The 25,841-nt window shown below is 28.3% G+C and overlaps 1 protein-coding gene across 2 annotated transcripts in view; it reads right to left on the reverse strand.

Annotated features, from left to right (window-relative positions):
* Window positions 1–12,701, reverse strand: part of LOC132924210 (dual specificity calcium/calmodulin-dependent 3',5'-cyclic nucleotide phosphodiesterase 1-like) — a 175,071-nt gene extending 162,370 nt beyond the window's left edge. For both annotated transcript variants that reach the window (XM_060988379.1, XM_060988378.1), the window contains exon 1: window positions 11,868–12,701. In XM_060988379.1, the coding sequence (XP_060844362.1) occupies window positions 11,868–12,393 (526 nt within the window). In that variant the 5' untranslated portion in view covers window positions 12,394–12,701. The remainder of the gene's footprint in view (window positions 1–11,867) is intronic.
* Between the last annotated feature and the right edge of the window lie 13,140 nt (window positions 12,702–25,841).

Here is a 25,841-nt window from a genome sequence, read left to right on the forward strand (position 1 = left end):
TAACCTGTCGAGTCTGTGCACCTGATCCTGTGGATATTGCGACGACCAGGTGCGGTGCAGGGAGCAGAGCACACGATGCAAGGGAGTGGAAAATCTACGACCCGAAACCGTCCTACCCACCCTCGCCACTGTCGCGAGTATACTTAAAGTACCACGTGGTGAGTCAAAATAAACTTAACAAACGCTGAATAGTAGATATTTCCACGGTGTACCGTTGCCGCCAACACACTATATATATTATGCCGGCGATGGTGGTGAAAAAAGTCCTCGGAAAGGGTTATTATTACTTTTTCTTTTTTTTTTTTCAAAGCTGTACCATGCCTTTGCCCGTATTGTACTTGTATATGCGTATACCTTATCGGGTCATTGTACTAATTTCGTGTGACCGATATAACGTGTGGGCGAATCATAGTCAGCCAGTGTAAAAAAAATATAAAAATTATCCAGAAGGGTCGTAGTGAACACTATATTTTACGAGTCAATTTAAAAAACACACACACACCCTTTCTCTCTCTCTCTTTCTTTCACTCTCTCTCCTTCTATCTATCTATCTCATGTCTCCACTTATTCTTTTTTCCTAGCGGAAATAGAAGAGTTCCGTTTCCGATGAAAATTTACTACCCGAACAGTTGGCGTGCTTCGATCTCGATCTGTTTCAAGTAAATAAATGATGATTCAAGTTTAAAATAACGCTCCCATTAAAATATGTCGAATTTCGACCTAGTATATATGCATTATAGTCAACGGCCGCTCCGAAGAAATCTATCTCGACCAACCCCGCGATTAACTCAATTGAAACTTTTATAAAGTTGTGTTTTCTCACCTACCAATAAATAGATAACCTTTGACTTCCCATAGGGCTTTAAGTTTTCCGGAACACGGGAAACAGTGCAAAACAAACTTTACACTACAGGGTAACGAATTGAAAACGAAAATGTTTTATTTTGTTTGTTTATACGATTGATTAAACAACACGAACTAATCATTTGTATTCCTATCATTGTTATTGTGTAGTTTAAGGATGAATTGGTTTGAATTACAAAAAGAATAATTAGGTACTCAGCTGAATATATTTAGTATGAATATTAAAAAAAAAAAAAAAAACAATTAAGAAAAAATATATTAAAAATGGATTTTATGATACGAACGGTTATGAGAATAACTAATGAATTGATATTGAATGAACATTATGAAAATATATAAAATATGATTTGAATCGATAAATATTTATTTTTTAAACCATATTATGTGAAGTACCATCTTGAAAATATTTATTCAAATTTTATATACGTACTTAAGTACAATTTTATTTAAAAAAAAAAAATAATAATAAATTGTGTACATTTGAATTGTGGTTATTGTAATAATAATAATAATAATAATAATAATAATATATAGGTATTTCTTGAACAAGCACGTGGCGCGTCGTAAAAAATCCACATTGAAAGACGTATCAAACAAATAATATAGGTTTTTAATAATAACGTTGGTGTCGCTATGTTTGTTTTTCTCCTTGTAAAGTAAACTAAAGCCAAATATTCTTTGCTGCTTTCTAATGGTCTGCCAATAATCAAGTAGGTACCTACTACAGACTACAACCGAAAATAAATCGGGCCGACCTCGTTCGGTGTGTATATATTTATCAAATCGTTTATATCGTGCAATCTATAACCACTGCCGCGTAACACGCGTTTCATATATTGTTGATGAGCTACTGTCAATCAAAACACGACTGTGTACATAAAAAAAAAAAAAAAGAAAACGAATATATCGAATCGGAGCCATGTAACGTTTTTTCGTATTCGCGTTAATTTACGTATAAACGGAAAACAGAAAATGTGTTTCAAGCATACGGTTTTCTTCGAATACTATACGATCGAGTGGTGCCGTTTAGTGTTCAAAATTTGTTTGGCACTACTAATAAGAACGAATTTCGACTGTATTTACGCAATTATCACAAAAAATAAAAAAACATTCGATAAGACGTTACAACAATCCGTTTTTATATGACCATCTTTCGTGGATACCTAACAATAATAATATTATTCTTCCAATGCGAAATATCTTATGAGGCTATGTACGATTCAATAACACTAGCTGATTGGTAATTTAATTTAAAAATGAAATGTTTAGATATTTCATTTAGTACGTGTTAAACCATATTATTATACTTTATTATAATATAAATTATGAAGATATCTGTGGCTGTAGTTATGTGAAAACATTTACTTTACTTTTGCACTTTATGTAAATATTATTACTAGGCTTTTGACATTTTTAAAAAATATACCAACTAAAAACATTTTCAAACGATTACAGACAAATAAATGTAATACGAAATGAAACAATGTTTTTTACGATCTATAATCGAAAACGAATAATAATAATTAAAAGTAAACATAATAATTTTAAACTTACTCAACATCAAAATAATATACGCTCAGAAAATATCACATAGACGATAGACTTGGAATAAAAAAACAATTTTTATCGATGATTAGACTTAGAATAATTTATATATCGTGACGATCAATTTTCTTAGTCGTAAATTTGCCGTGATCCTTGACAACCGGCGGCCATGTATTGATGTAATATACTACGATAAAGGATTTGAAGGAAAGCCTTAACTTTTTGTACGGAGCTTAAAAATGTTAGGGCTCTCCCAAGTGATAGATTATATTGCAGAAGTCTAAATCTGTCTCCGAAAGCAATATACATTTTACACTTTTGTGGTTCATTAACTCATAATAAATGTTACATAATACAACATCGGTCTGTATAATACGGGAACGATACGATTTACGAACGCGTGATTTGTCACGTTCAAACGTTGTGTTTTGTTCGCATGAAGAGTAAATCCCGGCACAGAATAATATAAAATCGCGTGTCGGGAAATGACGCAAATTGAGGGATTCGATAGCCCTTTAATTGATAACGGTTCGGTCGCATATAAGTTTGGCCCTTGATGAGAACCGCGTGACGGGGCCAGGTCACGCACTCGCCCGACGCACATCAACCACTGAACTCGACTGAACGTTTTCGGTTATCCGTAATAGACATAGTCGCATCGTCGTGTACGATTAGGTTATTCCGGCCAAAAATGTACGATAAAATTGTTTGATAATCCACTGCAGTTTACCTGCTGCACCAGCGTCGCACGTAGCATATCGTCGCAAAAAAAAAAAAAGAGGACGTTAAAAACGACGTTTATGATATCCTTAAAATATTATTGTGAATATGCTACACAACTGTATTGCAAGAGTCGCTCTTGTAAAATAACTATTAAGTAAAATACGATTTATTATTATCGTATTATAATATATAGTTACACAAACACGAGTATATATAACTAACGCAGGTAACCGTATACACATTATATTTCGGTAATTTTAGAACAATGTGGAAAAATCTTAAATGTTTGCCACTGAAGTTTTATTTGCTCCTTCACCTATTGTTTTGGTTTATTATTATTATAAAAATTTTTTGTTTTTTTTTTATTCTTGATGGTTGAAAGTTTAAACAACGGTAGTTCGAACTTTTAAAGTTAAAAGGAAAGTGACACGATAAATCATTTTAAATTTGGTTGGATTATCAAGTGTGACAATAAATATAATACTCTTAAGTTGGTTTTATGCTGTACTATACGAATACATTTTTTAAGAAAATGTCTTCGGTACAATATGCCTTTTAATTTTTTGTTTAAAGTTTACAAAATATTCTAAATAATAAATAATATTTAAAATAACAAACAATTAAAAAGTGAATAAAAATTCCAGTCGTTTGATATTTTTTATAGATATTTTTAACGAAAAAAAGAAAATTTTAACAATTATTTCAAACAATCCTTCTATAGAAACACTATACGTCTATTGTAATTGAAAATCTGAAAGAAATGGAAAATATTAAAAATTAATATTATTTACTTAAAAGTATTATAATTTTAATACAATTAAATTTAATCAAACTTTTTATCGTTTAAAAAGAGAAAAAAATAGTTAATTATTTGAATTTTAATACATTTGTCAAATAATAATATTAGTTTATATATTTTGTAATTGATATTCTGTACACATAAAAAATGTTATGAATATCAAGACTTAAACTGTTACAAAATAGTAAGAGTAAAATATACTTCCTGTTTCAATTAAATTAAATTAAATTAAATCAAACCAAAACGTAAGTTAATGCACCTTATCAGGAAAGGCTGTCTCGCAGAAACAAGGACAAATGCGAAGAAATTCTACAAATTAAACTACCGTTCTTTTCTCAGAACTTTAATTATGAAACAATATGACTATATTTATTGTATATTATACTAAGACGTTAAGATATCATTCATGAAACACTTGTTAAGAGATTGCAAAATATATCAAGATTAAAATAAATACAAATTATTTTAGTAACTAAAGCCTAGCAGACACTTTCAGCGTTGATTATGTATTTTTATCACCACCACCACAATCAATTTAGTTTAAACATAAAAAGTTGAAAAATGTACTAATTATATATTACTTGAAATCTCTACTTTTCATTTCTAAGTTTCAAATTGTATCCTACATATTTTTATTTATCAAATTAAATAACTATTTATACAGTTATTTTAATTCATATATTCATATAAGATATATTTTTCATTATTCCGTTATATTATTCATTGATATTGATTTTTATTCGTTAATGATAACGTTATTTGTAAATACCTATGTATAATATACAGTGGTCGCCGCTTATTATAATCACGGTTAATGTTATCAATCGTTTATTTTTATCTAAAACTATAAGTACGGGCCGGATGTATAGTTATGTGTGTAAATTATGTCGGTTATTATAATCAATACAAATTACCGTTAACAGTAAAATAACAAATTAACATTATGTACGAGAAATTGTGTTAGACCTGGAGGTTTCGCAAAAAGTATCGAGAAGGATGAAGAAGAATATGAAGAAATAGATTTAGATTTTGAAAATTGATGAAAATATACCTACTACATCCAATTTTACCGAAGAAGATATTTTACATGCTTTATCACAAACAAATAAACCTGAAGAAATTGAAAATGAAGAGATTAAGATTGAGCCACTAACGGATACTGAAAAATCTCTAAGTTCTTTTGAAATGAGAGAGACCTTGCAAGTATTACAAAGAGGAGTGCAACATCACTCGTCAAATTTTGAACTACATTATAAATATTATGATCATTTTATCAATAATATTTTAGCGGTACAAAAAAAAAACAGTCATCAATAAAAATATATTGTTCAAATTAATAATAATTAATATAATATGTATTTACATTTTATTAAATTTTTTAAACAATATATAATATAAAAAATAAATGTCAATAAATAAAAATTAGAAATTTTTGTCGAAGAATATAAATATCAAAACATTTTTATACGGAATAACTAAAAATACTATTTTTTAATATAAATGTATAACAGTTACGTGTATGCATTTTATATATTATAAGTATAATAATAACGTATTAAAGAATCTACAAGTGTTCTTTATGTAGGCATTACAATTTTAATTTAAAAATATATTTTAAATGACCGTTTTTTTAATTAGATTTATGAGTAGTAAATTTTCTGAATTAATCATAACTTAAAATATTTGCATTTTTTGCGACATTCTTACGTCAGAATTTTTTCATTCTTTGTTAAGTTTCAAACTATTAGATCATTATTACTACTGCAGTTTCTGTCTGCATTCCTCATGTTATATTGTAAATCATCATTTTTAAATAATTCTATTTATATAATTTATTTTTAACTAAAAACACTTTTTACTTTTTATTTAAAAGTTTCTAAAATATTCATTAGTTAAAGCTTAAAAACGTGTCTATACTAAATCAATTTTAGGATTATTACAATATAAATTGTTCAATTATATGGATAAAAAATTCAAATAAGAATTTCGTTTCTTTGTGTTCATAAAAATAACAATAATAAATTATTGGGATTTGTTTAAATCTTTGTCCGGTGTTTCAACGAGATAACATTGTTTTTATAAAAGTTACATTGATATCAAATTAATCGATTGTATAAATTCGAAATATTAACAAAAATAACTAATAAACTTTAGGTAAAAAATAAATTAACTGAAAACTTTATTCAAAGATAAGGAATGTTAGTATAAAAATATTCAAAAAAACGTTCGAGATAGTAGTCACGGCTAATGGCATCAAAGAGTGAGTTTAATTATGTTTTAAACAGTTCAATCACTAACATCAAGTATTTATGTTATGAACAAATATTGTTTTGAATAGAGTTGTAATTATTAACTATATATATAGTTAAATTACATGAGTTGACACAGTTTAAGTGAAATTAGATAACACATAATACTCTTTAAAGTGTTTAAAGACAAATAAAAAAAAAATAAACGAGAATATTAAACCATTATATTAACAATTCTGATAAGAACCCAATATTTTAATAACTTAATAATTAAAATATGAAAAAGTAAATAATTATAAATGAATAAAACGGAAAATTAAGTTGACACTTGTATAATAATTTGTTTATATCATTATAAAATAGATTAATAACTTCGTTGGGTAACTAGTGACTTTTAAACTATTTAAATAATAATCGATGATTATTTGTATAAATTGCACGTATTTATTAAAATAAGTTTGATTAAAAAATTAAACAATGATGCTTATACAAGACAAATTATTGTAACAAAAGAAAATGTAGTAACCAAACAATTAATAATTAATAGATCAAAAAAGTTGTGTCTAAAACATAAAGTAGTGTAATATAAATCGTAATGGATGAATTACCTAATTAATGAACCGATTGATATACGAGAAATCTAAAACGATTATTTGAATCAGAAACTATAATATTTGAATGTATGTTTAAACTACAACGCAATCATACATCCAAACATCGTTAGATATTTTTATTGGCAAATGCAACATATGGTAAATAAAAAAACACATTAAATATGTTCATGTCTTAGAGAAATATATAAGCTATCGCATGGAAGTAACATGAAAATAATTTTTCATTTCGCTTCAGGAATAGCATAGTTTTACAATATTTTTTTGATAATAAATATTCAAAAGTTTAGTGAAACATTTGAAACGGATAATCGAAAACATAATGAAAAACAAGGAGTGTAACAAGAAACTACATATTATATCGTATAGTTTATACCTACCAACACCAAATAAAATAAACATTATATTATTATTTCTACGACCTTCGGCAATATGTACATTATAAGGCTCGAGAATTAGAGTGGTAGCACATTTTTGTATTTTATATTATTCGTTTTAAGAAGGTATGATATTTGTTCGACTTATTTTCTTTCTTATTATGACTTGATAGTCTTGTAAAATCTTATACAACGTTAACGGTCAACTGATACACGAACCATCAATAATATTGATGGTTGAAAATCATCCACAAAACAACTAGTTACAATTTCCGTCTGTATTGAAGAAACAGACGGGCTAAATATTGTTTGTGTAATCGAATCACTCCCGAAAATGAGTTCTAAGGAATTTCACGAAAAGCGAGTTAAAAAAATAGTTTATTGAATGCGATCAAAGCAATACAGGTATTCGAGTATATAATATAATATTATACTCATTAAAAAAAAGGAAAAACTCCAGTCGTTTAAAAACGTTATTCGTTAGAATATATTTTATTTTGTACTCTACAGTATTATAGAAAATCAGGATTCACGCTTCGCCATTAGTACAACAAAATAAAAATATACTATACAATATACATATTTAATTATAATAAAGCGTAATAAAAAATCTTAATTTGCTAATTTAGTTATTTTTATAAATCTTTTTATCTATTATATTAGATTCGTCGACACTGCCATAAAATATTTTTACGAAATAAGTAAGGTATCAGAATTGCTTGATTGTCATCAACCAAATATTGTTATCTAAATTGAACAAATTTAAAAATTGATATTCCATTGTAATTATCATCTGTTAATCTGTTTTAATTACACATCTTACAAATTGTAGTTTAATATAGACAGAGTTATTGATTTTTAATTTTTCTTTAATATAATAGAGAATAATAATATATAATACATATATTATAGCAATTAATATTACCTTTCATAAGTTTGACAAACCACTGTTTGAGTGTATAATAAAAATAATATCTTACAATTTATGTGATGAAAAAAATATAATATACGAGTATATCAAATAATAATACGAACACGTTAACGTAGGTTGATATTGTATAGTTGAGATAAAAATATTGTTTATAAATAATATAATATATTACAATATATTCCTAAAGTTAATAGTGTAACAAATTTAACACACATTACCTGTTTTTAGAGTCATGATTTAAAATTATTGAACTTAAATAAAAAAATACATCATAATAATTAAATTAAATTTTTGCTAACTTCACTAAGAATCTTAAACATTCGACCACTTTCTATACTAAAAATTATTTATTTTACCTATAAATACGTATAAAAGTAAGCTATTATATTAAAAGTCGGTTAATAAAAAGTTTAAATTAATAATAGAAAAACCGAAATATATATCGAATAATCAGTATCAGAACAGAGCAGACTATCAAATTATTTTAAATTAATAGAGTTTAAAAAAATGTTCGATTGTGCTCATTTTTTTTTCGATTACTATACAACTGAACTATCTATAATTGTTTTATACTTTTTAAAAACAATATTATTCGTATTAATTTACCATGAGCAAATATAATTTGAATAAAAATAAATTGAAAAATTATTTAACAACTTTCTTAATAAACATAAGACTATTATATTTAAAAAAATGTACATATCTAATATGTTTACATTAATATTATAATTTGCTACATTTTTTTTAATGAATCTTTAGTATTTTAAAATAAAAGTTTAAAGTTTGTGTTGTATATCATTAATAAACGATTGTTAGTTTTTATAAGAAATCATGTAACTGAACTATGGAAAAAAATAATATGATAATTTTTAATATATTATTTAAAAAGCAATCAATTAAAAGGTTATAAAAGTTTTAACAAACATAAGAGTAGATATTATTACAACAGGTTTTATAAATCAACATTTTAATCTTTGTATCTTTCTATCTTTGTTAAATTGTATACTTTTATTATTATGTCTACCTTTTGAACATTCATTGTATTCGATGTGATAGTTTTGATTAGTTTTTGTTCTTGTTTGTAATAATAATAATAATAAGTAATAACAATAGATTAACGAAATCTATTGAAATAACGCATAATTTTTAAATGTATGTACTAAACAACAAATGCTTTTATTGAAAACTAAAACTACACTTAGTTAAATTAGGGCCTATTTTAATTTTTTTATTAAAATTAAAACAAACTAACAAATCTCAATGATTTAAAAGTGAAGTGATTATACCTATTTAAGAATGCGAGAAAAAAAATGAGATGTTTTGAATTATTTTCAAATCATGTTAATCTGTCCGACGACTCAAAAAAATTATATATATATATATTTAATTAAAATGTTGGTCGTAATTTTAAATAATTGATAATCAAACAACATTTAATTGTATAACCAAAAATATTATATAATTTAAGGTTTTACGTACATCAAATAAATGTCTGTATTAAACGCACAGTAAATATTAAGATATTTTTAGAACACGTTAAATACCTGTTTGATTAATATATAAATATCATATCATAGCACAAATACATTTTATACGATAATAAAACTATATTTAGAAAAGTTTAAAAATCAATATTTCTAATTATCGCGCATCGTTGAAAAATTATGTTCAAAATTAATTTTAGTTATACAATGTAACAGGTTTTTTTTTTTTACAAAAAACTAGGTTATAATTGACTGTCTACGGTGAGATGGTTCAAGGCAAGAGAGATAGAGAGAACGATTGGAAATATCTCTTACTATTATATTATATTATAGTGTCCCACGTATTATTAGAAATATGGAAGTATTATCACACCTGGAAGAGATATAATTTCTAAAGATTAAAAATAGATTGTTATTTTATAAAAATTGAGTAAATGTATGAAATGTATTTATACCTTTATCAACTTGTCATTGATACAACTATCAATTAAATATTTTTTGAAGTTATTTTTATAATAGTTGAAATAAAATATATCATTACATTTTGCTGTTAATCTTATATTTCTTTCAAGATCCCACACACCATTTGTGAGGTTCACTAATATTACAATACCAGTCAATTTTATCTTAGTCCACGATAATAAACTAAAATTAACTAAAGATAGCTTATTAGGCTATAGATAAACAAAATATATTAGGTTGTCCTGTAACTATTATTGTTTTTAATATTTTATTTTACTTTCATAGTTTTTAATTATTATTATTATTTTTTTTTTTATTAGGCAAACTATCCACGGCATCTTTGCGATCTTAAGACATTTGAAAAAATATTACAAAGTAGATATAATTTATAAATTGTTAAATACTTCAAACAATTCAAATAATATAATAAATAATAATAAACTACCGGAAATAATAATTTTTATTCATCCGTTTTTTAGAGGAATTGAAAATCAAAATGCAATGTGTATCATTATTTAGAGAACTACATGACGGAAATAAAACATTTTAAATTAAACGTTGAACGTTTACACTGGAAAGTGTTGATGAAAACACCGTTGTCTTATTTAATTACTTTTTATGGATCTTTGGTTCACTTAAAGTTCATACAAAGGTAAAATATGTCCCTGACACGTTTAAGAATTAACAGGATTTAAAATCAAATTATATTTTTATCAGAAATAAGATGAAGAATAATTTTGAGAAAACTTTTTAAGTTAATTATGCATCGTATTATTACTTTTTTTTTAAACGCTTTAAAATAAGAAAACCTGTCGTGATGTATTCAAAATTTTGTTGATAGTTTCTAAATAACCGAAAACAGATATGATTTTAGATGAAATCCAATCTATAATGATTAATGCCATATAAATACAATAATTGTGTATTTGAAAATTTAGTAAATTTACCATCAGTAGTATGTTGGTTGTAATAAATATAAATATCAAGTTACAAATCAAACAGATAATGTCAACGCCTGTAAGGTATATTTTGTATTTTAATTATTTTATGAATGTCGAAAACTATATTAAGAAATTGATTATTTTAGCTATTGAAGAAATCGGGAAGCCTGAAGGGGGAATTTGACATTTTATGTATATACTTAAAATACGATTGTCTGAGTTTATAATAGATCTATAATAAATTGATTGACACACAGCCACCACGCAAACATAATAAAATATATGATGTTATTATATCGCATCATGGTAATAACATTTAAAAAAAACAATTATGAATTAGTCGTCAGAACGACGTTCTGCAACAAATATTTATAGAATATCGATAATAATGTTATATTGTAACACGAGTAGTCAGACGTCACGTCATGTTATATTATGTTTCTGTTGTACTCTGGTAACTCAAACGTGTCTTTGCGATAATCTCTGTTTGTACTAGACAAGTTTTAGACTTTTGGTATTTATTCGGATCCAATGATGTGTTTACCTATAAAATATGCAAAACGTCACAAAAACATAATGCGACGTGTCAAAGTCAAAACATAAAATCAACAATATTATATGAATTGAACAATCTCAAATCTTGTAAACAAAACGATTCATTTGTTAAGTATTCGAATTTTTCTCGATCGTTTGACACACACGCATACACACAAAATCACGTACGATTCGTGTAATACATACTGATATTATTGTACCACTATTTGGTGTATTTCGGGTAAAGCTGAACGCTAATCGCGAGCTATATGATGGCATTACAACGGGGTACTCTATAATATATTATAACATTATCGCTACGAATGTCAAATGACGGGTATACTCACCGATCACGTACGAATACCCGTCCATCGTGAGCACGCATCTCTTGGTGTTGCTCGGCAAACGTGAGATGGGCACCTGTACCATTTGGTCTCTATACCGCGGTTCGTCGCTGACCATCAAGTGCGGCAGAACGTCCTCGTCGTTAGTGTACGCGGCGGCCTCGGGCTGGTCGTCGGCGGTTTGCCAATCTCGCGCGCATTCGTCGCCGGTTTCCCACTCTATCGGCAACTCGTCAACGATTCGCTCTTCTCCCGACCAACTGACGCTGATCGTCTTCTGCTCACCGGTACGACCGCCGGCCGATCGCCCGTCTGCGGGCCTGGCACCTAGACTTTTTCCGCCTTCCCGACCTTTGCGGTCGCCGTCTTCTTCCGGTACGCGCCGGTCTTCAGAACCACCGCCGCTGCCGCCGCCGGCGACTCGTTCCTCTTCCGGACGACGATGACTGCCGACGGTGCTCGTTTTCTTTCCGTCAGCGATCCGTTCGGTTTGAGCGCGGTCGACGACGCCAGCCGGCTTGTCCTCCATCGTTCGGTCAGTTGGAAAAAAAAAAAATAATAAACACCAAACCGGCTACGACGACAGTTATACCATACGAATACACTGCCGTGACTTTGCGGTTAATGTGCGCTCATCGATATCTGAATAAATGTCGTTTGTATTATTTCGGTTTGTATTAATATTTGTTTTTTCGTTTAATCGTTCGAACGGTGAAAATCGGTTATCTGACGAAGACTACGACGTCTGTAATGGCTGCGAGCAGGTGGCAGAGTCGCGTGTGGTATACGGTGTGTGTCGCTGATCGAGTGTCGCGAGCGCACTGCCTGAGGCGGCGGTGGTTGCTGCTGCTGCTGGACGGAGGCGCGCGTGGAATAGGAGGCGGCGGGCGGTCCGAGTGCGCGCGCGGGCGCGGACGGCGACGGCAACGACGGTGACGGCGAAGCGCCTCGCGCGTATTACAATAACGGCACACACTTGTAATATTTCGCGATAACAATAATAAAATATAATAACGCGTAATAGACGGACGAGGTTAGGTTATCTCTCATCGTAATTCGTTTGGTTTTTCGTCATCAATAAGAATAATACCATCGGAGAAGAACGCCTATTATAATGTTATGTGTGTGCGGTGAATTAACGTCATATGAAAACACGTCGTCCTGCGATACGTCCAACAATAAGTGTGTATAATACGAGTGTACAACTGTATAGTATTATAATAGTATTTTGGTAGTGTGTCCGCGGCCGTCGGCTTTCCAAAAAATTATTTCAATATCCGCACGACCGGCTAATAAAAATATAATGTTATATAACACGACTACCGCCTACGCGTAGGTATATTGATCACAAAACCGATCGGTTTTTGATGTTAAACCCGTTTCAGTGTACGTAACACGACTGTTGCGCACTGCCCTCGACGCAACGTGGATCTATGCGGCTGATACAATAATGTGTAACAATAATAATTTAAATTCTCTAAATACCCGGGAAACGTACGCCGGCGAATCCGATACGATGATGAAAATATAGTAACTGTAATAATAACGCAATGGCCGTGGAACGATGTCGTGGCGTCTTTTTTTGCTGATTTTTGTTCGTCGGTGACAATATCATTATATAACAGTAGTTCTACATCGCGTGGCAATAACTAATAATAAGTAATAACCGTTTGCGGCGGACCGATGCCGGGGCACTTGTTGATCGAGAGCGGCCGGCACGACGATGATATTATAATATTGTTATTTTACACGAGCCTTTAACTGTGTACCTACGTATTATAGAGGGATTCCGCGATCGATATAGCAATACAATATAATATTGTAATATCTTTAATATTTTTGTCGATCATTTTTTATTCGATAATCGTGTTTTTATTATTTTACCGATATTTATTACGAACAATATTATAATCGTTAGGTATGTAATATCGAATATAAAAATGAATATTTATCGATACTGTACTTATAAACATTCGTTTTTATATAATTTACATAATTGGAATTGTAAACAATATGCTTTAGTTGACAATTTTCTAATTGTCATCTTTAAAATAATTAAGAACGATTATTACGATGATTACTTTTTTCGTTATTTTATAGCACTTTAAATGTTTTTGACGAATTATTCATCAATGGCGGTGTTCTATGACTATATTTAGTATTAAACTGATACTGATATAACAATATTATATATTGCATTGCCGATAATAATGTTGGTAGCAAAAAATAATTGCATTCCTATTATACGTGTTTTTATAATGTTGAATACAATTTTCGATGGTTAATTTTTAAATATTTACTAGCCATTCTAATTTCGGCTTTTTACCCTATATATTTTACTCAAAAACAATGTGCGATATTTTTAATTCGCATTCGTAGTGTCTGCGGCGAATAATAAATTAGTGATGAAAACCATTTGAAGTATTATGTTCCACGGTTGTGGTCGGTGGTCGAAGGCGCTGGTGTGTACAATGTTCTTTGAAAACATTTTCACTGAGTGAGTGTATTATAGACATCAAAAATGCACCAGTAAAAATATCTAACCAGTGGTAAACATTTAATTTTAAAGATAAAAAAAAAACGTCACGACGGCGTTTTTCGTTTCTGACAGAGTTTTGATGCATAAGAAATTAATACATATTAACCTGTAACACTGCAGGTTTATTTTATAATGCGATTTTTATCGCATTTCAAAACTCACGTTTTCGTGTAAGCTTATTACACGCAGTATGTACACTATAATTAGTTGATAATAAATAGACAGCGGTGTAAAATTTATATAATTATATACTTCTGTCGTATGTTTTTTTTTTCAAAAATAATGTTTGTAATATTTTCAGTGATAGAACTTATACAATATTTGTTTGATCTTAAATGATAATCCAACGAAAAGTTACCATGTAATAATTTTAATTAGAATAGTTAATGATAATGTATGTTACTGTTTTTGATGTATCTTAAACAGGTACCTGCATCGTTGAAAAATCTCCGTCCACAAAAAAAAAAAAAATAGTGTCAAGAAAAAAAGCTACCCAAGACGAGCTTACAACATCAAATCTGTATCCAGTTGGCAGTTATATATTTAACATATTATTATTATTATTATCTGCAAGTTGTACTTTGTATACGGCGGATTCGATAGGCAAAATAGGTACATTACAGTGTGTAAGTAGGTACACATACTATTATAATATTTATGTAATTAATTTTTTGCTTCTCACGTTTTTCTATCTGTTCGCACTTATGGAATACGTTATTATTATTGTAAAAAGCGCATGGATTAGCTTAGACTTTTGTTAACTACAGATCTTAAATAAATAATATAAAAAAAGAAATTGACTTTTTTCTCGCTTGCACACGTCACGTAACAGCTGTCTATTATATTTAAAGTGTAATCAATTTGTTGAACAAACACATTATCAAATTAATAAATATAAAAATACTACACGCCTCCGATAATTATGTTATAACGCCGCACGAAGGTATCAATTAATATAACGTCAACAATCGATACGCTTCACGAGATAGAGTATTATATACGAGTTTTTTTTTTTAGTTTGAGCGAACGTAATATAATTTGATTATAGAAGATAAGTGACTATACGCATAAGTGATATTATTGTAATATCCACGGTAAGAGAGATCGATCACGAGTTAATTTAATAGTGATATTATACCGAAGATTGCTGTCGAATCAAAAAAAAAGTTCAATATTTTACAGGTCGTAACTATAATTGGTTTCTTTTCACTTCAAAAGACGTTGCACAAAATATTTTACATACATATTTTTTAGTATGACAATAATGATAGGTAGTCGTTTACTGAAACAAAGGTCGCGAGGAAACACGCAGAGTTTACACGGTAATGCGTGGTCAGATGACTATTGTATACATTCCGACGACAGTTTAATTAAATCGTGAGGACGTTGCGCAAACAATACGGAAAAAAGCTTAAAATTGAAAACAAAAAAAAAAAAAAAAACCAAAACCCCAAAAACAATAGTAATAATAATAATAAATGCCGATAATAAATTAACTATGTCCGTAGATAACGCGCGCGTCATATCGCATCCCGGAAAGTCGAAACAATGTTACGTTGATGTATTGAGTTTTGGAGCTGTAAATTATATGTTTTTGACATAATTAATATATGTATTATATATTATAAAGCGTGGGACGATAAAAACGACCGGAAATCATATGTGTATTTTACTCGACGAACATTTCGCCTGTAAGGTATTGCGCGCCGAAAGTTGCAACTGTGAAACTTTTCAGGCGTATATTATAAGTACTACGCACTCTCGCGCGAAATCATACGGTGAAAGTGTGTGGTTTACAATTAGTTGGATAGTTGCCATTGTCTAATTGAATAGTTTAATTTGTTTTAAAAGTAACATTCACATGTTCGGTATAAATTGTCCATCAATTACGGAGTTACGGAATTACCGCGCATGCGTATAGGTGTACGCAGGTGATTTATTAACACCTTCATAAAATTAACACACGGTTTACCGTTACAATTAAAATTTAAATACTCAGACAATAGCTAGCTTTTGATATGTGTGTGTGTGTGTGTGTAACAAGTATAATATTTTAAAACAATTTGAAACATCAGTACCTACTCATCTACGTGATGGTCTGCATTCGACGGGATGAATTTGTGTACGTCACGTCATAATAGAACTACTATAACAAAATAGGTAATAATAATAATAATATGAGAATAACGTTCGTTGAAATAACTTAGTACGTTTTACCTAGACAGTTAAATTTCAAAAACAGAAACTGAAAATGAACCTATGCAATTTAATGTTATTACATATATAATGTCATTAATAATATTCTATTGTGATAATTAGTATAAGGATTGGACGGCTTTAATGGGGAATCTCATGCAATTATTCTATAAATCGTTTGTGACCTAAATGACAAGTAAATAGTTATTATTTTACTAATTATAAATTGCAATTTTTTTTTTTTTTTTATTTTTTTTTACAGTTTTTACTAAAAATGTATATAATTAAAATTATTTTTCTTTTAATCATAGTTTCAAAGATAAATATAAATATGAACATTTTCATATTTTATATAATATTGCTAAAGAAAACATTATGCAAAACAATAAGTAAACATTCTCAAATTATACTCCATAATAAATTATATAAATTAAAAATTCTATTAAAGTTATACATTTATTTATTATTTTTTATATTAATTTTATACTGAAAAATCTATAACGTATTTTTATACAATATAAAAACAAAATTAACAAGTAAATTAAGTTTCATAAAATTGTTTTGTTGTGTTTATAATATTATTCATTTTATATGTATAATATTTTCATATATTATATTATTTAACTTGTATTTGGTAAAAACAAGAATATAAATTACATTATTGATTTGATAGCAATAAGACAATGGTGTAGTGAGTCTAGATGAGAGAGGTTCAAGAGATCATCTAACCTACAAATTATATTTTCAGATAGAATTTACTCAAAAATAATAAAGAAACTATTATCTATTTATGTTTCAATTGAAAATTTTATTTAAGTTTTTGAATTAAGAAAAAAAAAATATAAAAAATAATGACCTATTGTTCTTATAATATTGTTTTTATAATAATGTATGAGATAATAATAATTATTGGGAATAATAATTAATATTATGATAATTTATTATACAAGGATTAGTACAAAATCTATTTTTACTAATCGTTTTATTGAACTAACATAACATTATAATCTAAAAAACTGACAAAATAACGTAATTTCCGTTGACACTTCCAGTCCCATATTTATTCTCTCATCATATACACTATTTTGTCAGTTGTCTTTTTAGAAAAGTAAGTAAGGTAAGCGCCTATGTCAAATAATTTGAATAATATTCATGTGTGATTCATTTTAAACTCACCTTAGCCATCAGTTCATGGTGAATTTTTATTGCAATTATTTTTCAGAAGTATTTTTCATTTTATTGTAACTCAAAAATATTGCTCATAAAAATTAAAAATTTATTATTATGTTTTATACAATGCAATTTTTGCATTAAGGTTTATTTTATGACTATTGATAAAAATAATTGGTTCAAGAGTTTTAGAAATATTATAAGATAATTCTTAATGTATCGGAGTGATTTTAACCTAAAATATTTGTATTATGCCTAAAAATTCTTCTTTTTTTTTGTTTGTACAATACTACAATGGATCTTATGTTAGAAAAAAAAACGTATACCATACATTTATCGGTTATAATAAAAACTGACAAACATAGAATCGTTCGCGTTATGACATGGCCGATGACGTCGTCTTGTCCCCCAGAGTACGATTTTTATTTGTTCGACAAAGGTCTAGAATCGTTCTTTTTTCATTTCAAAAATAGCTCTCCTGTGGTATTTCTTATGCCAAAATCCAAATATGTGGTATAACCATTATCAAGTTATTCGAGGACGCGATGAATACAAACTCTATGGACCTTTAGGTTACAGATGTAAAACGAAATTGTAAATGTTTTTACTATTCAACGCATTATCGCGTCAGCATAATATAGATTCCAAGTGTGCACATCTGATAAAAAGTAGAACGGATATGTTTTAAACATTATTTATTTATCGTCAAGCATTCGTATATACACTGTAATATACATTCAAGTTATGTATGAAACTTTGAAATAAGATAATGTGAATTAATATTAAATTATCAATCTGTAAGTTAATGTTTACTAAAGTGTTTTGCATGTTAAACAATAAGTCAAATATTTTGAAAATATTCAATTATATTTTTAAAGAATGAATAAGCAAAAACATTGTACACTAACACAGCCAGGATGCCTTTAATGATTGTTCTGGTTAAATATTGTATTACATATCATATATTATTGGTTTCAATTTAATAGGTCAGTTTTAAATTTCAAATTAACAACAGCCATAAATAATTTTTATAAAATGTTGAACAACATTAAATAAATATGTTATGATACTGCTGAATTAAATTTATTAATTTTTTGAAAGTGTTTTATTTATTTTCCCTTAGTTAACGTTCCTAGGGTTTTAAAAATAATGGAATAATTCACTAATATTTACATCGAAACTAAGCAACAGGTAGGTATTTCGTGTCCGTGTTGTACGGTGAACGTTTCAACTAGATTAACTACAGTAAAGTCCTATGGTAAACATTGTGTGCAATTAGTTTAATTATTATTCGAAAAACTTGATGTCGTTCAAAGCTGACAAAAACTATAAGTATTTTCAAAGTTATGAAAAAAAGAAGAGAAGAAAAATAACATTTGAATATTTTATATTTTAAGGTGGTTATTATGGATGTGCAAATATTTATCAAGTAGATACGTTTTGAACCAACATTATGTTCACATCTAAATATTATGTAATATCGTTATTCTGGGAACACGAACAGTATAAATTAATATTAGTATATAATATTATGGATTTAAATATACGAAAAGCCCATAATTATTAAAACATAATACGTTAAAATGTACATTAATAATGATAGGTAATAATAGGCACTGGGTAACAATCACAAAGTAGTAATACTTAAAAGTAATAAACATATTATAATATGTAATATTTTCAAGCACTGGGAATTAAACGAGGGCTTACTAAATTTGAAATATTGGATATTTTGATGTTTTATATTAATTATTAATCTCGGCTTCGATAAAATGTTGCGTAGGCTCCAAAATCAAATTTCTGAACTATGCGTGGTGAACTCGTATCGTTTTTAGATCAGTTAAGAAACATAGCTTCAAACGTGTCGGAATCGATAGTTATTGTTAGGATATTTCGTTTGAAAAAATCTGCGAATAGTACGACGTGTGGTCCGTATATTTGAAATCTGCGTGTATTTTTATTATTATTTTTTTTTCTGAACGAGGCTCGCACCTCACGTCAACCATCCAAACATAACACATATATTATATACAACCTACATCGTGTAATATATAATATGTTTTATATAGCGCCCAGCGATCGGCATTCTCCTCGGCGAACCGCGAACAGTAACCGATCGTCTGTCGATGAAACTATACGTATATAGGTAAAATGTGTGTGTGTATACGCGAGCGCCGTGTATAGGTGTGCCCGAGTAGAATTTAAAAGGTCTGGCAAACCTTTCGCGAGACCGCAACCAATCGGTCTTATATTGTACTAATGCCACGCTGGCATTTTTGTGCGCGCGAACACCGCCGATATACCTATATATATATATACTTGTGTATACATATATGTACCGCTGTATAATATCATATACAAATGTATACGTATACACACAATGATAATGCACCTATATCCCCCTCCCCACCACCGTGCCCCCCCACGAGTACACCCTCGAAACGCGTTTTTTTCACCGCCGGGCTATATATATGTACAACGCGTATATTATAATATGATATTATACAATATGTAGGTACCTTATATTATACCTTTACTCGCATGTTATTATATATTTTGTATGGCCGAGAATCGTTCGCCACTCGGGTTGCTGGACCCGTGTGTAGTATACACGAAACGCGCTTTCGGTTTCGACCCGAACGCGCGCGGGACCGTGTCCAACATTTAACGTTCCACCGGAAACCCGTTCGTGCGTTCAGGGCGCACGGCGACTATGCACTGCGTATTACAGTTGTCTGGCTCTATCGATACACACGGTGCCAATATCAATATATCATAACATCTAGTCGTGTTCCGTGAATACGGGAAAGTGGCGTTGATTACCCGCCGGACGGGGTCACGAGCAGAATAAAAAATGCGGAAATAAAACGAAAAACTACGTAGTACATTGTATTTCTTAAAAATATATAGTACTCCAGCGAAAATGGGCAGGATTTGTCATGCACGCGGATATAAAATGTTAATAACGTATACAAACGAGTAAACCTACTCTCCGCTGAATTCAGTGTGTAAAAATAAAACTAGAAAATGATTGAAAACAGCTGATCTTATTACACAAATAATAATTATATTTATTAGAATATTAATAATAATTTATGACAACTAAAATTATTCATTAGTATTTTCAATGTTATATACAATGTACATTATTGGTAGAATTGATGTATATTATTATTTATTTATATTTAATATACAAAAATGTTTTAAAAATACATAAATGTAAATAATATAATTGTACACCAATACATAAAGTCTTAAGATTATTTAAATGTTTTTGGTTTTCAAAAATCAAAATATATTTTTCAATATTAAAAATTAAAAATTCATATTTTTGTTTGCAAGAATACTTTTATAGAAATATATTTTTTTCAAAGTAATTATTTTTAATTTATGATGTTTTTCAGTGTACTTTCGAAACGGAAATGGCTGAAAAATCCATCTCGAGAGTACGGCCAATGAAGACAAAAAATATGGATTATACTAGTGTGGTGAAAAACCTAAATTACAATTTCTATCTTTACTAGAGAAAAAAAAACTATAAATTTTATTTTATTACTATTTGAAGCTCACATTTCGTATACGAGTGTACATAACTCCTTATCCATTGACCAACGGTTTCAATAGGATACCTTTCCTCAGAAGAAAGTATTTATTTTTTGTAAAGTTTTGTAAAACAACTTTCAGTGTATAGGTAATAAAATATTATATATATATATATATTTATAAATTATGACTCTTTTTTGCGGGTTAAACATAACAAAATGTATAAAAAAAAAAAATTCTCTATGGAAGTAATGTGTTATCGGGCTATTTTCAGTAAAATTGAAATTTAAATAATACTATTATATATATTGAAAAACAACATCTTAAAAATTAAATTTCAATATAATATATAATTTTGATACTCTAAAAATAAATTATAGCAACAAAATAAACGCTTAAATTATGTTAGACTTATAAAAAATAATTTTAAAACTGATCTGTTGTAAATTTTATAGTATTTTGATATTAAATCGGCTCGAATATTACATTTCTAGTCCAGGAATTAATTTTCCAACGATAATTATTTTTAAAGCCATTTTGATTAATTCTCTAGAGCTTAGCGATTGGAAAATGGTTTAAATATATTTTTTTTTAATAATATGATGAAAAGTTATTCGTAGAATAATACAGTGTTTATAATTTTAAAATTATTTTGTTTTTTATTTTTAATATAATTCTTTTATACTTGTCTTAGTAAAAAAAGTAAATTACAATTTTTTACAAAATTATTTTATTTTAATTGATTTCTAATGATTAAAGAATCAATAATATTATATCTATAAAATATATAAAACTTATTTTTTTTTTTTTTTTTTTAATTTAAAGTTACAAAATTTAATATGAATAGTGTAACCTCCAATGGAGATAACCTGTTTATTATTTTGTGCTTTTATCTAATATAAGATTTGATTTGAAAAAAAAAACAACCCGTAATAGTATTTTATAGAATTTAACATCGAAATTAACTGAAAAAAAAATACTTATCAAAACTAATACATAGGTTATAGGAATATAGCTAAGTATTAATTCACAACAATATTAAATGTTCGTACTGATATTATATTTTTGTGTTTAAAATTTTAAAATATATTATCCTCGTATGCATATTGATCGTCAACTTTTGAAGAATCTATAAAATTAGAAAACAGTTGATCTTCACACATTGCGGTAACGTTATGATTTTTATCACGTGCTATCCAAAATAATAGACCTTTTAACTATAAATTGACCGCCCAACGACATTACTGTAGACTCAACCATGTGCATTATTTTCTACTGGAACTCGTGGGGTGAAAATAAAATGGCCTATTTCCGAAAACCATTTAGGACGGGCGGATACAACATAATATAAATATGTGTGCGTGAATATAGAAACAGCTATAGATGCGTAAAATCACGTACGTGATCACACGTGGATTCGAATGATAATCCGCATAGTCGTGAACGACGGTACTGGTTTTGACTGTAATACAATCCACACGTTATTGTTATTATTATATATATATATATCGGTAACCGATTTAAAATTTAAATATTATAATTTTCAAACCCTTTCACGAACACGCGCTGAGTGCACTTATGTATAATAAAGGTATAAGACGACCCAATAAAATATGAACCATTTCCAAGACAGTGGTTTTGTGTATTTGACGTCCGATAGACCATTATATATTCTCATCAAATATGTTCCAAACGAGAATAATATACCGGAAATTGCGAGTGGGTGCCGACAGCCTCTGTCATAGTTTATTATACACGAAGGTGCGTCATAGGATTTCGCTTCTATGTTTACGCGACCGGGCTCGGACGTGATTAGCTGCCGTCCAATCGTGAAATCGTCCGACGCCACTTATTAGTGTACACCGAATTTCCAAAGAATAATTTATGATAATAATTTAGGTATATGAATATGGTGTTACCGAGGTTGGTCGAAGTGAACAGTGTTTCATAGTTGTGGACAAATTAATGAAAACCATATGAGTTGCGGACGTGATTTACAACATAAGATTGACATACGTATCGCGTACACAAAATACGTAGGTGTTTTCATTGCTTTTTCAGGACAAGCTACAAAGCCGAATATTTAAATTATACTGAATTGATATGTTTGGTTTTAATAATTTTCGTTTTACAAAAAAATATTTGTAAAGCTGAATATCAAATTGTATAATTAATCGCGAAAAAAAGTTTTAAACATTTTAAATATATAAATTTTAGTTAAATTAATTTATACTTTAAAAACAAATTACATTTTGTCAAAAACCGATTTCGCCTAAATTCCCGTTATTTCTAAATAATTGTTTCTTTTTTTGGGTTTCTCCAAATATTTTAAGAATAGTATGACATTTTTTTCTCTCAAAAATATCAACTAGATAAAATTCTATCAGATATCCTTGGAAGTTGTAAACTCAAACATTGTTTTATTTTTTATAATTCGATGTTAGTTATTTACATTTTCGAATATAAACATATTTTTCATTTTAACTTTTTTTATAATGATAGAAGCAATATTGTGATAAAATAACAAAAAGTACCTAATAATACAAAAGCTTGAATATGAGTTTATGACTTATAAATGATATTTATACTTAATGTAGTAAAAAGTTATTTATGACTAAGGGAAATATTTGAATAGTTACGTTGAAATAAACCAACAATGATAATTAATCATAATAATAGTATGCCGTTAAAAATATCTATTACTTATTGTTTGAAAAAAATGTATATAATAATATAGTATAATATTTTGTTTCATAAATTAAACAACAAAAAAACCCTCACGTTATTGCTTGGCTCAAAATCTAAAAATATTGTAAAATAGGTACTACTTATATAATATTTTGTATACAATTACAAATTATAAACATATTTTATTATTTTGTTCATTTGTTGTATAGAAATAATATTAGAATATCTATTTAGCAACTATTATTAGTTTAAGGTTTTATTCCCCATGTAGATTTTTTTAATTATTGCTTGATGTAATGTAGGGTGTAGTAAAACAACAATATTTAATTGTAACAACAGTACATAAGTGTTGAACTTCATCGCAAAATTGTTTGAATTCCAGAAGAAAAATAAATGAGGAAATTCAGAAGGTATATATAATGAATATTAAAATTCAAATTATTTTTGACATCACAATATTTTATTCATTAAGCAATACGCAATATATAATATTATTAAATACCTATAATCTAAATATACATATTTTACGTATAACACATATCATATGCATTTGTTATCTTAAATTCCATTTTTTTTTTATTTTAAGTTTAATTATAAACATATTTATATTTCACACTCATAAGCACAATTCGCACACATTATTTAGGAGTTATTAATAACTAAAATATTGCTTAGCATTATAAATTAGTTATTATTTGACAGTTATCTAAATTGAATTAACATAAAGCAAGTTACAACAACGTTTGTTTTTTAATTTATTATGGTATACATAAAATAAAATTCATTAAAAATATAATATGGTATTTATAAAATAATAATTGGGTAGCTAGACTTTAAATTAATTTGGTTTTGCTTCTATAAAATTAGCAGTTTTGATAATTGTCTTTACTTTTATTTTTCTAAATTTTACATTAAGTTTGTACTTGAATTATAAAATAGTGAAATATTCAATAAAAAAAAGAAATACGAATTTGTATTTTTAATTCCCTTTTTTATAAATCATATTATTTTGTGCTCGCTTAGCTCATTTTAGTATATTATGTCAATCGTTAAAAGTTATTCGTTACCAGAAAAAATAGAAGTTTAACTAGTATTACTTAAATAGTTTTATATTGTAAAAATTTAAGATAGCACCGTTTTATTTTCGACTGGTCATATTTTTGACTGGTCTCGATTTAACATTAGACTACCGTTCATATTAGTTGACATTATCACACAATTGTTAATTATTTACATTGCGTTGGTATAACTAGATTACATAGATTTGATTGTTTTGGGAGCTTAAAAGCAGTATTCGTGTCTGATTGAAGGTCTGGTCCCGAGTGACTTAGTCGACAGTATGGTGTTTGTCCCATCATTCGTGTACCGTAACTGGTATTTATTTTATGTCCCGTACCTATTTGTGTGCATTAAATTACGTTATAACGATTGAAATAGTGTGTTGTATTTTCGAGGCGTGTAAAGTATGACGGTATCGGTGCTTGTAATATTTTCTCGAAACGCCGCAATAACGTAAAAATATTCTCAAGCTTAATTCGATTTTATAAGAATCTAATATCGTTGCGCGAAAAAAGTAATGTTGACGTGCGGTATCTTAATAATAATAATTGTTTATTCTATTTTTTCGCACCACTCGATATTCTGTCGTGTTATATATTTTTCTCGTATATTTTTTGAATCATAATTGACGTAGAACACCGAACAATGGCGATGCGCCTCCAAGTTAATACCACTCCAGTCGTCTACGTCATCGATTCTTCTAAATAAACTATTAAAGACAACAAGACATATTATTATGATGTCAATAACAGTGTTACGTTTGGGATTTGACGTAAACAACA

The sequence above is a fragment of the Rhopalosiphum padi genome, chromosome 3, assembly GCF_020882245.1.
Source record: "Rhopalosiphum padi isolate XX-2018 chromosome 3, ASM2088224v1, whole genome shotgun sequence".
Lineage (NCBI taxonomy): Eukaryota > Metazoa > Arthropoda > Insecta > Hemiptera > Aphididae > Rhopalosiphum > Rhopalosiphum padi.